The sequence below is a fragment of the Macaca fascicularis genome, chromosome 19 (genome assembly GCF_037993035.2).
Source record: "Macaca fascicularis isolate 582-1 chromosome 19, T2T-MFA8v1.1".
NCBI lineage: Eukaryota > Metazoa > Chordata > Mammalia > Primates > Cercopithecidae > Macaca > Macaca fascicularis.
In genome coordinates, this window is record NC_088393.1 from 903,267 (window position 1) to 918,772 (window position 15,506).

At 50.6% G+C, this 15,506-nt stretch overlaps 1 protein-coding gene across 6 annotated transcripts in view; it reads right to left on the reverse strand.

The window, feature by feature from the left end:
- Nucleotides 1–2,907, reverse strand: part of MIER2 (MIER family member 2) — a 37,537-nt gene extending 34,630 nt beyond the window's left edge. For 2 of the 6 annotated variants that reach the window (XM_045378406.3, XM_005587308.5), the window contains exon 1: nucleotides 2,866–2,907. In XM_045378406.3, the coding sequence (XP_045234341.1) occupies nucleotides 2,866–2,874 (9 nt within the window). In that variant the 5' untranslated portion in view covers nucleotides 2,875–2,907. Of the gene's footprint in view, nucleotides 1–1,931; nucleotides 2,617–2,865 lie in introns of those variants that run through there. The other 4 variants (XM_045378405.3, XM_045378404.3, XM_045378407.3 and 1 more) reach the window with 3 other exon arrangements.
- Between the last annotated feature and the right edge of the window lie 12,599 nt (nucleotides 2,908–15,506).

Consider the following 15,506-nt stretch of genomic DNA (forward strand, 5'->3'; position numbering starts at 1 on the left):
ATCCACCCGTCTCGGCCTCCCAAAGTGCTGGGATTACAGGCTTGAGCCACCGCGCCCGGCCAGTGCTCTTAGGTTTTTTAAAGATTAATCTAGTAGAGTATGAAGCATTCCCGTCTGCCACTCTGGTGCTTATGATTATTCTGGGATACTGATACATAATAAAGTAACTAGTACTGATTATGTGCTATTAAGTTGCAAATTGCCATTTTTATGGGTTAAAAACAGCGGAATATTGTCAACTTCACAAGGTTCAACTTGTATGTACAAGCCATTGCGGCAGGACCTCATCAGACCTCCTAGCTCTGAAGATCGACCATTAACTTCCCATTTCAGAGATGAGGAAAGGAAGTTCTGCGTCACTGGGCAGCCTGCCCAAGACCACACAGAACAAGTCCGGTGGTCAGAGAGGCTGCCACGGCTCCTCACGCTCAGCGTCCTCACACTAGTTGGTCCGAACCCATCCACCTCTCTCTCTGACCAGACTCTGCATCCCTGTAGCACAGGCCCTGTCGGCTCCATTCACTGCGAGATCCTCAGGCTGAGGACAGAGCAGGACCGCCTTAGAAAAATCAAATTCGGCCGGGCGCGGTGGCTCAAGCCTGTAATCCCAGCACTTTGGGAGGCCGAGACGGGCGGATCACGAGGTCAGGAGATCGAGACCATCCTGGCTAACACGGTGAAACCCCGTCTCTACTAAAAAATACAAAAAAGTAGCCGGGTGAGGTGGCGGGCGCCTGTAGTCCCAGCTACTCGGGAGGCTGAGGCAGGAGAATGGCGTAAACCTGGGAGGCGGAGCTTGCAGTGAGCTGAGATCCGGCCACTGCACCCCAGCCTGGGCGGCAGAGCAAGACTCCGTCTCAAAAAAAAAAAAAAAAAAAAAAAAAAGAAAAATCAAATTCACTCGACAGGGCACCACCCCAAACTGTAAAACAGGGTTACCAGGAGCAGCCAGACCACAAGGAGCTCAGCGCAGGGCGGAACAGCCACACGGCAGGTCTGGGGGAGGCTGGCTTGGGAGTCTGACTTGTGCCATCCCAGACATGGAGCTACCTGCGAGGCCATGTGTGTTGCCCAAATGCCACCCCACTCCCAGCAAAGATGCCAGGAGCACAACTCATTGGACGACCACGTCGCTGCAGGGCCACTGGGAGACGCGGCTTCTGCCTCCGAGCCTGGAGGCCAGCCACCATCCGCATGGGGACTGTCTCTCTAAACGTCTCCTCCAAAAGAACTCACTCTTTTTTTTTTTTTTTTTTTTTGAGACGGAGTCTCGCTCTGTCACCCAGGCTGGAGTGCAGTGGCCAGATCTCAGCTCACTGCAAGCTCCGCCTCCCGGGTTCACGCCATTCTCCTGCCTCAGCCTCCCGAGTAGCTGGGACTACAGGCGCCTGCCACCTCGCCCGGCTAAGTTTTTGTATTTTTAGTAGAGACGGGGTTTCACCGTGTTAGCCAGGATGGTCTCGATCTCCTGACCTCGTGATCCGCCCGTCTCGGCCTCCCAAAGTGCTGGGATTACAGGCTTGAGCCACCGCGCCCGGCCAAGAACTCACTCTTGATGAAGGAGATCTGCCTGGTGAGATCTGGCCTAGCATCGAGACACCTACACTGTCTCTGGCACAAACACAGGGCCTGTTACTGCCCCTGAGGTCGTCACCAGGGGGAGAGAATGGCCAGGCCTGCCTTCCACAACACCCACTCGTATGGTGCCAAGACATAAACACGCAACGTGGCACCAGGGCCAGGCCGCAGTTCCAACCCCGGCTTCCCATGAGGCGGCTGTGCCCGGCTGGGTGGGCACCTTTTCCTACGGGCCCCTGCGGCCCAGACAGGATCCGCTCTTGAGTCTGCCTGCCTGTCTTAACTTCTGCACACACAAGTCATGCACTGAGTCCCACCGACTGACACCTCGCAGCCGCCGCGCCTTCGCCTACATTCTCTCTTTCCGTCTTCACCGGGACCCTCTAGGGTGAAAGTTAAGTCCACACAGGCTCACCCACCACTCCGACATCCAAAAAAGCTCCAAAAGCGGAAGTTTCTTCCTTCCCGGTTTGACCTGACACGAAGCTATCTGTTGTCTTATCCTAGACAGTCCTAGGTGTGTGTGAGCAAACATCACAGTCCAAAATCCCACAGATCCTCAAATCGCAAAAATTCTGGATTCCAAAATACAGCTGGCCCCCGGCTTGTTTCCAGGACGAGGGAGGAGGCTCCAGAAGTAACTTCGTGCCCGGGAGAGGCTGGTCCAACTCTGCTGAGATCAGCCCCGACGCTCTCTAGGCCCCGGCGGACCCACCCACCCTGCGCCCAGTTTGTGCCAGGCGGGTCCGCGTCGGGGGTTCAAATCCCGCCCTGGGTCTGACCCAGCCCCGCCGGGGGGCTCGCGGGCGACGGAGGCGCGGTGGGTCCACCGGGATCCCGACGGGGAGCGCGGGGCGCCTGGCGGCCCCAGCACTTGGGCAAAGTTGGCAAACGCGCGGGAGGGGAGGCCTGCGCGCCGCGGGGCCGGGGCCGGGAACGGGAGTCGGACCCTGGAGCGGGGCCGCGCGCCCACCGGACCCCAGACCCCGGCCCCGCCCCGCGTCCCTCCCCTCCCCCACTCCGGCCCCCGCCCGCCCCGCGCCGCCGCGCATGCGCACTGCAGCCCGCGATGTGGCAGCCGGGGGAGTGGGGGGGGGCCGGGCCGGGGGCGGCCGCCGACGGAGCCCCGCGCCCCTCCGGCCCCGGAAGGGCCAGGCACCCCGGCCGGCCTCAGAGCTCCAGAGCGGGGCTCGCTGTCCCCGGGGCCCACTGCGAGGCAGAGCCACGGCTGCGGGGGGCGCGGACGCGCGGGGGCGGGGGGCCGGCTCCCCCGGCCCGCTCACTCACCTCCGCCATGGCCGTGTGTGCGCGGGAGGCGGCGGCCGCGCCGGGATCCCCGGATGCGGGGCCGCGCACTCATTGGCTGTGGAGCCTGGAGGGCGGGGTCGGGGCGGAGCCTGGAGGGGGCGGAGAGCGGGCCGGGCGCGTAGTAGGTGCGCGGGCGCGGGCGCGCAGCCGAGCGTAGCCGGCGGCTTGTGGCGAGCTTGCGGTGTCTTCCCGGCCGTCTCTGCTGGACCCTGGCCTTGGCCTTGGCGGAGGAGGATGCATTCCATAAAAATACGAATTCCTGATAATCACACCTGCGTGGGGACCACGTGGGCCCGTGTGACCTCTCCAATCCCTTGGGTGCTCACTGTTAATACCCCGCGTTGCAGACTAGGAAACTGAGGCCCAGGGCGACTGGTCACCCAGAGTGTCAGTGATAGAGCCAGAATTGGTGTCCGGCCGGCGTGGTTCTGGAACTTTCTGCACTTTTGCACCCGTGATGAGCAAACTAGCGCGCGGAGGAACCAATTGGGGAGCTTGGGAACATGCACCCGCCGGAGAGCCCAAGGCGGGAGGCAGGGAGGTGGGCTTGACCCCAGGGCCATTTGGCTCTGCAGCCCGTCGTTGTTTCGCAGATTGAACATTTCTGGAACACGTGCACGTTCTGATCCTGTGCTAGGCCGGGGGGTGGGGGGGATTTGATGGAGACAGCCCTAACGCCTGTCTTCAGAGCGTTTAGAGGGGAGGATGGGAAGGCAAGGACTCGCCACACTTTAAATTTGAGATACATAAGTGCCGTGAATCTTCGGGGCGCACGATGCGGAGAGAGGATAGGAAGCGGGGCGTGAAGAGGCAGGGGCCAGGTGGGAGATGTGGGGCCTGGACCAGAGAGACTTGGGAAGGCGGACCCCACAAGACTCGCTGATGGAGCGAAGCTGGACAGAGTGAAGGACGGCCTCCAGATGTGTGGCTTGCACAAATGAGTGGAGGGCGGTTCCTACTGAGACCAGGAAGAAGGGATTTGGGGACCAGGAAGAAGGGAATGAGTCTCATTCATGTTTCCCAGTCATCGGCCAGTGAATGGTGAGAAGTTGACATGCACCACCCTTAATGCCTGATACACAAGCATTACTCAGTCCTCTGAGAATTCGCCAACCACTCTGGAGGGGCCTACCCTCATTCCTTTTTTGATTTACATCATTCAGATTGAGGGTTCTGGCCCTTGTGTTCAAGAGTCCTCACTGATTTGTGCAACAGTTGGTTCCTTATTTTTCATTTATTATTATTAATTCAGCCATTCTGTGAACTAAACATGTATCTTATGCAGTCCTCAACTGGGTGGGTAGCCAGAGGTCCTGTGAAGCAGGGAAAAGCATGAACAGATATGAGTGAGGTGCTGTGCTGAGGGGCCGAACACAAGGGCTTGAGTCCGCCCGGCACAACCAGAGAAGATTCCTAGGAGAGGGCTTGGCAAGAATCATCACAAAGATGTCAAATGAGGACTTGGGTGAAGAGAAGGGTATTGTGGTCTGGTATGGTGACTCATACCCGTAGTCCTAACACTTGGGGAGGCAGAGGTGGGAGGATCACTTGAGTTTGAGACCAGCCTGGGCAACATGGTGAAACCCTGTCTCTATTATCCATGCGTGGTGCAAGTGCCCATCATCCCAGCTACTCTGTGGAGGCTAAGGCAGGAGAATCACTTGAACCCGGGAGGCAGAGGTTGCAGCGAGCTAAGATCACTGCACTCCAGCCTGGGAAAGAGAGTGAGACACTTTTTCTTATTTTTATTTATTTATTTTTTTTTTTTTTGAGATGGAGTCTCGCTCTGTTGCCCAGGCTGGAGTGCAGTGGCACAATCTCGGCTCACTGCAAGCTCCGCCTCCCGGGTTCACGCCATTCTCCTGCCTCAGCCTCCCGAGTAGCTGGGACTACAGGCACCCGCCACCTCGCCCGGCTAAATTTTTTGTATTTTTAGTAGAGATGGGGTTTCACCGTGTTAGCCAGGATGGTCTCGATCTCCTGACCTCGTGATCCGCCCGCCTCGGCCTCCCAAAGTGCTGGGATTACAGGCGTGAGCCACCGCGCCTGGCCTCAGAATGAGACACTGTTAAAAAAAAAAAAAACTTTAAAAATTAGGGGGCATGAAGGTAACGCGCCTGTAGTCCCAGCTACTCCGGAGGCCGAGGTGGGAGGATCTCTTGAGCCCAGGAGGGCGAGGCTGCAGTGAGCAGTGATTGTGCTACTGCATCCCAGCCTGGGCAACAGAGTGAGACCTGTCTCAAAAAAAAAAAAAAAAAAAAAAGTGAAGGATATTTTAAGGTCTGAAAGTCTGTGTCCGTAGACTGTTAGTCGCAGTGGAGAAATGAGGCCACTTGTTGGGCAGGTGATAAAACTCAGCATCCCTGGTAAAGGGCAGGTGCACACCATGTGCACCTGGGTGTGGTTTCCAGAGCAGGACACGGCATCACTGAATCCGGCCAGGAGTGCACAACCCGTATCTACATACGAAGAAATTTCAGACAAACCCAAATAAGGAACACTCTGTTAAACGAGAGGGACTGTATTCTTCAAAAATGTTAATGCCACAGCCGGGCGTGGTAGCGGGTGCCTATAATTCTAGATACTCAGGAGGGCTGAGGCAGGAGAATCACTTGAACCCAGGAGGCAGAGGTTGCAGTGAGCTGAGATCACAACACTACACTCCAGCCTGGGTGACAAGAGCAAAACTCCATCTCAAACAAAACAGGTCGGGTGCGGTGGCCTGTAATCCCAGCACTTTGGGAGGCTGAAGCAGGCAGATCACGAGGTCAGGAGTTCAAGACCAGTCTGACTAGCATGGTGAAACCTCATCTCTACTAAAATAATACAAAAATTAGCCTGGTGTGGTGGTGCACACCCGTAGTCCCAATTACTCGGGAGGCTGAGGCAAGAGAATCGCTTGAACCCGGGAGGCGGAGGTTGCAGTGAGCTGAGATCATGCCACTGCACCCCAGCCTGGGCGACAGAGCAAGACTCTGTCTCAAAAACAACAACAACAACAACAACAAAAACTCACAAAAACAACAAAAATGTTAATGCCAGAAAAAACAAACCTGTGAAAATCTTTTTTTTTTTTTTTTTGAGATGGTGTCTCACTCTGTCGCCCAGGCTGGAGTGCAGGGGCACAATCTCGGCTCATTGCAAGCTCTGCCTCCCGGGTTCACGCCATTCTCCTGCCTCAGCCTCCCGAGTAGCTGGGATTACAGGTGCGTGCCACCACACCTGGCTAATTTTTGTATTTTTAGTAGAGATGGGGTTTCACCATGTTGGCCAGCATGGTCTTGATCTCCTGACCTCATGATCCACCCGCCTCAGCCTCCCAAAGTGCTGGGATTACAGGCGTGAGCCACCATGCCCGGCCTGTGTAAATCTTTTATTAATGTCAAATAACTGATCCTAGATGGATCCAGCAGTGGAGGGGAAAATGCTACAAAGGACATTATCAAGTCAGCTGATGAAGTTGGAGTTCAGATGTAGATTAAAAGATTGCATCAATGTCGAGTTTACTGAAATCAGCAACTGTCCTGTGCTTTCCATAAGACATTCCTCTTATTTGAAAATTCACACTGAAGCCTATAGGGGAAAAGTGCCATGTTATATGCAACTTGCTCTAAAATGGTTCAGAAAACCACCCTGTCTCTACTAAAAAAAATACAAAAAACTAGCCGGGCGAGGTGGCGGGCGCCTGTAGTCCCAGCTACTCGGGAGGCTGAGGCAGGAGAATGGCGTAAACCCGGGAGGCGGAGCTTGCAGTGAGCTGAGATGGCGCCAATGCACTCCAGCCTGGGCGACGGAGCGAGACTCCATCTCAAAAAAAAAAAAAAGTAAACCATTTCATTTTATTTCTACAAAATGCACAGAAAAATGATGAGGTGAACAAGGCAGCGGAGTGTGGAAATGGGTGTGGAGGGTTTTTGTTTTTGTTTCTGTTTTTTTGCGAGACAGGCTCTTGCTCTGTCGCCCAGGCTGGAGTGCAGTGGTGCGAGCTCAGTTCACTGCCACCTCCGCCTCCCGGGTTCAAGTGATTATCCTGCCTCAGCTCCTGAATAGCTGAGATTACAGATGCGCACCACCACGCCCAGCTTACGTGTGTATTTTTAGTGGAGACTGGGTTTTACCATGTTGGCCAAGCTGGTCTCAAAGTCCTGACCTCAAGTGATCCGCCCGCCTCAGCCTCCCAAAGTGCTGGGATTACAGATGTGAGCCACCGTGCCCGGCCAGTACAGAGGGTTTCGACTATAGTCATTCTTGCAATTATTCCATGAGCATAAAATGAAGTAAAACTCAGAAAATAAAGAGCAGTGAATCTTGAGCAGAGACCTTAAGAGAGGCTGGAGAGGGTGCCCCTGGCCGTGGCACAGTGGTCTGGGCGGACACCTCACGTTGGAGGAGATATGCCGGCATGTGCCTCCACACAAGCCTCCCTGTTTCTTCTCTGCCTGGTTTTCATGGTCAGCGGGCAGCTGCCAAGTTTGACAGAGGCGTGGTGTCCCAGGATGAGGGTCCAGGTCACCACATCGCTAGGCCTCTTGGAGCAGACGGAGAATGTGTGGTGGGGCTGAGGGTGATGAATCCATTGCAGCCCCGAGGCAGCAGGGGGCGCTGTAGTTCACCCAAGCAACGTTTTTCCTTCACATTTTCCCCAGAAAAAGAGGCCTCACGGGATCCTGGAGGAGTGGTGAGTAATGTAGTGGATGCTGGGTGCACCATCAAACCCTCCCCTACACAAGCACTCGTCTCCCCCTCTGCTCAGGGTCAAGTGTCCCTCTGGGGAGCTGCCCACATCAGCGACTGGTTGGTACAGATCTATACTCAGGCACCTGTGACCAACTGGGCTCAACCATGAGGCTGCAGAGGTCCTGCAGGATTAGAGGAGGTTCGGTCATCTCAGCTCGCTCCTCCCTCCCTCCAGCCCTGCTTCCTTCACTCTCTGACAGGTTTTGACCCCAAGGGTAACCCCCACAATACTCCTGCACATAATCTGTGTCTCAACGTCTATCTCCTGGAGACCTAACCTGTGCCACAAAACATGAGTCACGTTTTGAAAGGTTTGAAAAAACAAACAAGGCTGGGTACGGTGGCTCACGCCTGTAATCCCAGCACTTTGGAAGGCTGAGGCGGGCGGATCACAAGGTCAAGAGATCGAGACCAGCCTGGCCAACAGGACGAAAATCCATCTCTACTAAAAATACAAAAAGTAGCCAGGCGTGGTGGCAGATGCCTGTAGGCCCAGCTACTCGGAATGCTGAGGCAGGAGAATCGCTTGAACCCGGGAGGCAGAGGTTACAGTGAGCCAAGATCACGCCACTGCACTCCAGCCTGGACGACAGAGCAAGACATCGTCTCAAAAAAAAAAAAAAAAAAAAAATCTTAGTCTATTTATGCTGATAAAGCACCACGGATGAGGTAGTTTATATATATTTTTTAAAAACACATTTATTTATCACAGTTCTGGAGGCTGGAAAGCCTTGATCAAGGCACCAGCATTTTTGTGTCTGGTGAGAGCCTGGTCTTTGCTCCCAAGATGGTGCCTCGTACAGCATTTTCCAAAGGGAGGAATGCCGGACCCTCACATGGCAGAAGGGATGGGCAGAGAGTGCTCCCTTTGACCTTGAGCCCTTTTTTTCTTTTTTTCTTTTTTTTTTGAGACGGAGTTTTGCCTTTGTCACCCAGGCTGTGCAATGGCGCAATCTCGGCGCACTGCAACCTCCACCTCCCAGGTTCAAGCAATTCTCCTGCCTCAGCCTCCCAAGTAGCTGGGGTTACAGGCGTGCACCACCACACCAGGCTAGTTTTTGTATTTTTAGTAGAGACGGGGTTTCACCATGTTGGCCAGGCTGGTCTCGAACTCCTGACCTCAAGTGATCCACCCTCGCCTCGGCCTCCCAAAGTGCTGAGATTACAGGCATGAGTCACTGCCTGGCCGACCTTGAGCCCTTTTATAAGGGTGCTAATCTATTCCTGAGGGCAGAGCCCTGATGACTTAATCACCTGCCAAAGGTCCCACCTTTTAATACAATTGCACCGGGGGAAGCCGGGCGCGGTGGCTCACGCCTGTAATCCCAGCACTTTGGGAGGCCAAGGCGGGCGGATCACAAGGTCAGGAGATCGAGACCACGGTGAAACCCCGTCTCTACTAAAAATACAAAAAATGAGCCGGGCGCAGTGGCGGGCGCCTGTAGTCCCAGCTACTCGGGAGGCTGGGGCAGGAGAATGGCGTGAACCCAGGAGGCGGAGCTTGCAGTGAGCCAGGATCGCGCCACTGCACTCCAGCTTGGGCGACACAGCAAGACTCCGTCTCAAAAAAAAAAAAAAAAAAAAAAATTGCACCGGGGGTTAAGTTTCAACATGAATTTTGGAGGGACACAGTCATTCAAACCAGAGCAAAACAAATTGAAGATGTAATGTAATGAGAGAGAAGATGGCTATAAAAGAAAATGAATAGAAAAAAAAAAAAATAGGGTCAGGTGTGGGCTCATACCTGTAATCCCAGCACTTTGGGAGACCGAGGTGGGGGATCGCTTGAGCCTAGGAATTCAAGACCAGCCTGGGCAACATAATGAGACCCAATCTCTACCGAAAAACAACAACAACGAGAATAACAAATATACACACACACACACACACAGAAATATATACATACACACAAATATACACACACACAAAAATATATATATACACACATACATATACACACACAAATATATACATACACACAAATATACACACACAAAAATATATACACACACAAATATATATACACACACATATATACACACACACAAATATATACACACATATATACACACACATATACACACAAATATACATACCCACAAATACATATACACACACGTATATACACACACATATATACACACACATATACACACACATATACACACACAAATATATACACCCACAAATACATATACACACACATATATACACACACGTGTACATATATATTAAAAAAGAAAAGGAGAAAATATAAAACAAAAGAAAACAAAACAAAATAGTGTAAGAAATATGATGAAAAACAAAGATGAAGCATTTATCCTATCAAGAGACTTAAACAGGCTAAACTCAGAAAGGATCACAGGACAAATCTCAACCTCTTGAGCACACGTAGGGGTAAACCTGAGACACAGTGAGTCAGTGTTCCCGTCCACTAGGCATGGGTGCCTCACTGCCAGCATGCTGGTGGGTGATCTGGCCCCCAGATCCAACTTTAGAATCTGCTTTCTCAAATTCCTTTTGCAGGTCAGAGTCTCCAGGAAGTGAATGCTGAGACGGAGATTTGTATGCGGGAAATTCCGACAGGAGGGCCCTCAGGATGGGCACCTGTGGGGAAGTGAAGGCGGCGGGGCGGAGAGAGAAGGGTCTGCAGCACAGGAGCTATGGAGGCTTCCGGCTGTGGAGCTGGGCTGGCCCCTCAGAGCTGTCCCCTGCGGAGGCACGGGACAAAGGCTTTGTACTCGTGCACTGACCAGTCACTGGGGAGGGAGAGAAGGTGACCATAGGGACCAGTTGTCTTCAGGCAAGGACGGTTCCCAGAGGCTGGAGGACGAGGGCTGAGTTCTGGGGCTGATCTTCTGGCTGGTGTGCCACAGCTCCGCTACATCTCGTTCTGAGAATTTAAATGGCTTGTATTTTTATTCTAGTGATCACCTTTGTTATTTATTTATTTATTTATTTATTTATTTTATTTTTGAGACAGAGTCTGGCTCTGTCGCCCAGGCTGGAGTGCAGTGGCCGGATCTCAGCTCACTGCAAGCTCCGCCTCCCGGGTTCCCGCCATTCTCCTGCCTCAGCCTCCCGAGTAGCTGGGACTACAGGCGCCCGCCACCTCGCCCGGCTAGTTTTTTGTATTTTTTAGTAGAGACGAGGTTTCACCGTGTTAGCCAGGATGGTCTCGATCTCCTGACCTCGTGATCCGCCCGTCTCGGCCTCCCAAAGTGCTGCGATTACAGGCTTGAGCCACCGTACCCGGCCGTGATCACCTTTATAATTACAATTTCATATAATCTACTTAATTCCATTCCTTCAGACCAACACTATTACAAATGTGATACAATTTAAAATTTTCTAGTAACCACATTAAAAAGGTAAAAAGACACAAGTAAAATTAATTGTAATATGTTATTTAATACAAATATCTATATTCTTTCCCACATGTAATCAATATAAAATTATTGAGATATTTACACTCTGTTTTCCACACTGTTTCCAATCTCTGGTGTGTGTTTTACACTTATAGGACACTGCAATTCAAAGTAGCCACATTTTAGTTGCCCGAAAACCACATGTGACTACAAGACTGCACAGTGCAGAATACTTCTAATTTGCCCTATTCCCTCTCCCCTAAATTACAGAATCCTACTTAATTACATTGATTCTCTTCCTGTTTAACATTATGCGCTTTAATATACTTACATTTCTATTACTGGAATAATCCATTTTAAATACCTTTTTTGATGAGAGAATGTCTATACCTGTACCACTTCCTATTCTCTCTGCCCCCCTCACTTTTGGTTAACTATACCCTTTCTAGTTTAAAGATTTATAACATCTACATTTGTAGCCATTCTTCTTAGATTTGATTTAATGCCAATCCTCAAGCCAGACGGACTCAGCGCTCAGCATCAGTTCTCTAGCTGTGGCTTCTCCATTTTCTCTCAGGTGGCTGAAAGTCGTTCTTAAAATAGTTTCTTCAGGAAGTTCCTTAAATTCTTGCATGCTCTAAGACATTTGTCTGATGTTTTTATTTTATTTATTTATTTATTTTGAGATGGAGTCTCACTCTGTCACCCAACTGGAGTGCAGTGGCGCAACCTCGACTCACTGCAACTTCAGCTCACCGCGACCTCTTCCTTCTGGGTTTAAGCAATTCTCCTGCCTCAGTCTCCCGAGTAGCTGGGATTACAGGCGCCCGCCACCACACCCAGCTAATTTTTGTATTTTTAGTAGAGATGGGGTTTCACCACGTTGGCCAGGCTGGTCTCAAACTCCTGACCTCAGGTGATCCGCCCGCCTCAGCTTCCCAAAGTGCTGGGATTACAGGCATGAGCCACCACACTTGGCTGATGTCTTTATTTTTTTAATGACAGTTTGGCTGAGTATAAAATTATTTCTCCAGATCATCATAATTCAAAATTAAGTCCTCCGGAACTTTGTAGACATTTTTCTATTGACTTCTAGCAATGAATGTTGCTGAAATAAAGTCTGGGCTTTTCCCTTTTAAGTCACTTGGTCTTAGTATCTTGATGTGCTCAGGTGTAAGCCATTTAGTGTCATTTTTCCTGGGACATGGTGAGTTATTCCAACCTATAGATGAAAATCTTGTATTTCTGGGGTTTTCTTAAATTATAAATTTAGATATTTGCTGTATTCCATTATTTTCTATCTCTTCTTTGAGAATATCATTTTTATATATGTAGCATGGCCTTTTTCTAGTTTCCAAATCTTCTCTCTGACCCTTTATGATGATCTGTTGTTTTCACGTATTGTGTTAGCTTTTGTCAATCCTGTCTTCCACGTCCTTTTACTATTATGTCTTCTGCAATGTCTGTTCTCCTTAAGGCAATTTAGACTTCATTGTAACTAATTTAGACTTTCATTTGTTTCCCTAAATTCTGCAACCTCATGTTAATCTCCTTCTGTTTCCTTTCCGTATCTTCTATGAACTCCTGTAATTCCTGCTTTATGATAATTTATTTAAATATTTGGTGATTTTTTTTTTTTTTTTTTTTGAGACAGAGTCTCACTCTGTCACCCACGCTGGAGTGCAATGGTGCGATCTTGGTTCACTGCAACCTCCATCTCTTGGGTTCAAGTGATTCTCCTGCCTCAGCCTCCCAAGTAGCTGGGATTACAGGCACCCGCCAACTCACCCAGCTAATTTCTGTATTTTTAGTAGAGAAATTTTCACCATGTTGACCAGGCTGGTCTTGAATTCCTAACCTCAACAAGTGATCTGCCCGCTTCAAGTGATTCTCCTGCCTCAGCCTCCCAAGTAGCTGAGATTACAGGCATGAGTCACTGCACCTGGCCTATACTTGATGATTTTTAAACAATACTTATTTTCTCTGTGACATCTCTATTTCTTTTTTTTTTTTTTGAGACGGAGTCTCGCTCTGCCGCCCAGGCTAGAGTGCAGTGGCCAGATCTCGGCTCACTGCAAGCTCTGCCTCCCGGGTTCACGCCATTCTCCTGCCTCAGCCTCCTGAGTAGCTGGGACTACAGGCGCCCGCCACCTCGCCCGGCTAGTTTTTTTTTTTTTTTGTATTTTTTTAGTAGAGACGGGGTTTCACCGTGTTAGCCAGGATGGTCTCGATCTCCTGACCTCGTGATCCGCCCGTCTCGGCCTCCCAAAGTGCTGGGATTACAGGCTTGAGCCACCGCGCCCGGCCGACATCTCTATTTCAATACTTTTTTTTTTTTTTGAGAGATGGAGTTTCACTCTTGTTGCCCAGGTTGGAGTGCAATGGCTCAATCTTGGCTCGCCACAACCTCCGCCTCCCAAGTTCAAGCGATTCTCCTGCCTCAGCCTCCCAAGTAGCTGGGATCACAGGCACGCACCACCACGCCTGGCTAGTTTTTTACTTTTGTAGAGACGGGGTTTCTCCATGTTGGTCAGGCTGATCTTGAACTCCTGACCTCAGGTGATCTGCTCACCTCAGCCTCCCAAAGTGGGGGGATTATAAGCGTGAGCCACCGCACCCAGCCTCAATCCCATCCTTTACTTTCTCATCTTTGAATAAGGGTGATCTCCCTAAACCAGCCTTTATTTTATTTATTTATTTATTTATTTATTTATTTATTTATTTATTTTATTTTATTTATTTTTGAGACAGAGTCTCGCTCTGTCACCCAGGCTGGATTGCAGTGGCATGAGCTCGGCTCACTGCAAGCTCTGCCTCCTGGGCTCACGCCATTCTCCTGCCTCAGCCTCCCAAGTACCTGGAATTACAGGCATGTGCCACCACACCTGACTAGTTTTTTATTTTTGTAGAGACAGGGTTTCTCCATGTTGGTCAGGCTGGTCTCAAACTCCCGACCTCAGGTGATCCACCCACCTCGGCCTCCCAAAGTCCTGGGATTACACACGTGAGCCACCGCACCCGGCCACCTGCTCCTAACATTCTGAGAAAGAATTATTGGTGGCCAGGCACGGTGGCTCACCTGTGTAATCCCAGCACTTTGGGAGGCCGAGGTGGGAGGATTACGAGGTCAGGAGATCGAGACCATCCTGGCTAACACGGTGAAACTCCGTCTCTACTAAAGAATACAAAAAGTTACCCGGGCGTGGTGGCGGGCGCCCATAGTCCCAGCTACTTGGGAGGCTGAGGCAGGAGAATGACATAAACCCGGGAGGCGGAGCTTGCAGTGAGCCGAGATGGCGCCACTGCACTCCAGCCTGGGCGACACAGCGAGACTTCATCTCAAAAAAAAAAAAGAAAGAAAGAAAGAATTATTGGTGTTGCCTCTGGACTATGTATGTATTTTGGAAAACTGTCCTTGCAGCTTTGTCTGAGATCTGAGCCCATAGACACCCTTTCCCAGCATTTCTGACACCCTTAGTAACCTTCCCTTTATCATTAATTTATTTTATTAGTTCAGGGTCACACGTCACCATGTTTCTGCAAAGGCAGGTGTGGGCATCTCCATTTCTCATTCTCGTGATTTCTTTTGGGTCGGGACACCCCTGTAGGACTACATCACTGTGTTTATTTGTTCCCCTATTGGTGGACATTCTGGCTCCCTCGTTTTCCACAGCAGCTGTCACTATCTCTGTATATCTATATCTGTCTATCTGTCCACTGAGAGAGAGCACACATTTAATCCTTTGGTTAATTTATTTGTTTCCTAAACAAGAGCAAAGCAATGTTTTCCAGTACAAAGCTGACTAATTTTGTTGCCAAAAGTCAAGAAGAGACCAAAAGCATAGAAGCAACATCTGAAGCAGTAGTGCCCATAGTGAAAAGAGGAACAAGATGGTCTATTGAAAAGAAGCCATGAAATCCAACACAAAACTTTCCCTCTCTTCTCTTCTTTTTGAAAGAGAGTCTCACTCTGTCGCCCAGGCTGGAGTGCAGTGATGCGATCTCGGCTCACTGCAACCTCCGCCTCCAGGATTCAAGTGATTCTCCTGCCTCAGCCTCCTGAGTAGCTGAGACTACAGGCGCCCACCACACCTGGCTAATTTTAGTATTTTTAGTAGAGATGGGGTTTCACCATGTTGCCCAGGCTGGTGTTGAACTCCTGACCTCAGGTGATCCACTCACCCTGGCCTCCCAAAGAGATGGGATTACAGGCATGAGCCACTGCGCCCAGCCCTTTAATTTACTTTTACTTTTAATTTTTATTTATTTTTGAGACAGAATCTCACTCCATCACTGAGGTTGGAGTGCAGTGGTGCCATCTTGGCTCGGTGCAACCTCTGCCTCCTAGGCTCAAGCGATTCTCGTGCCTCAGCTTCCCAAGTAGTTGGGATTATAGGTGCCCGCCACCACGCCCAGCTAATTTGTTTTGTATTTTTAGTAGAGACGGAGTTTCACCAGGTTGCCCAGGCTGTTCTCGAACCCCTAACCTCAAGTAATCTGTCCACTTCAGCCTCC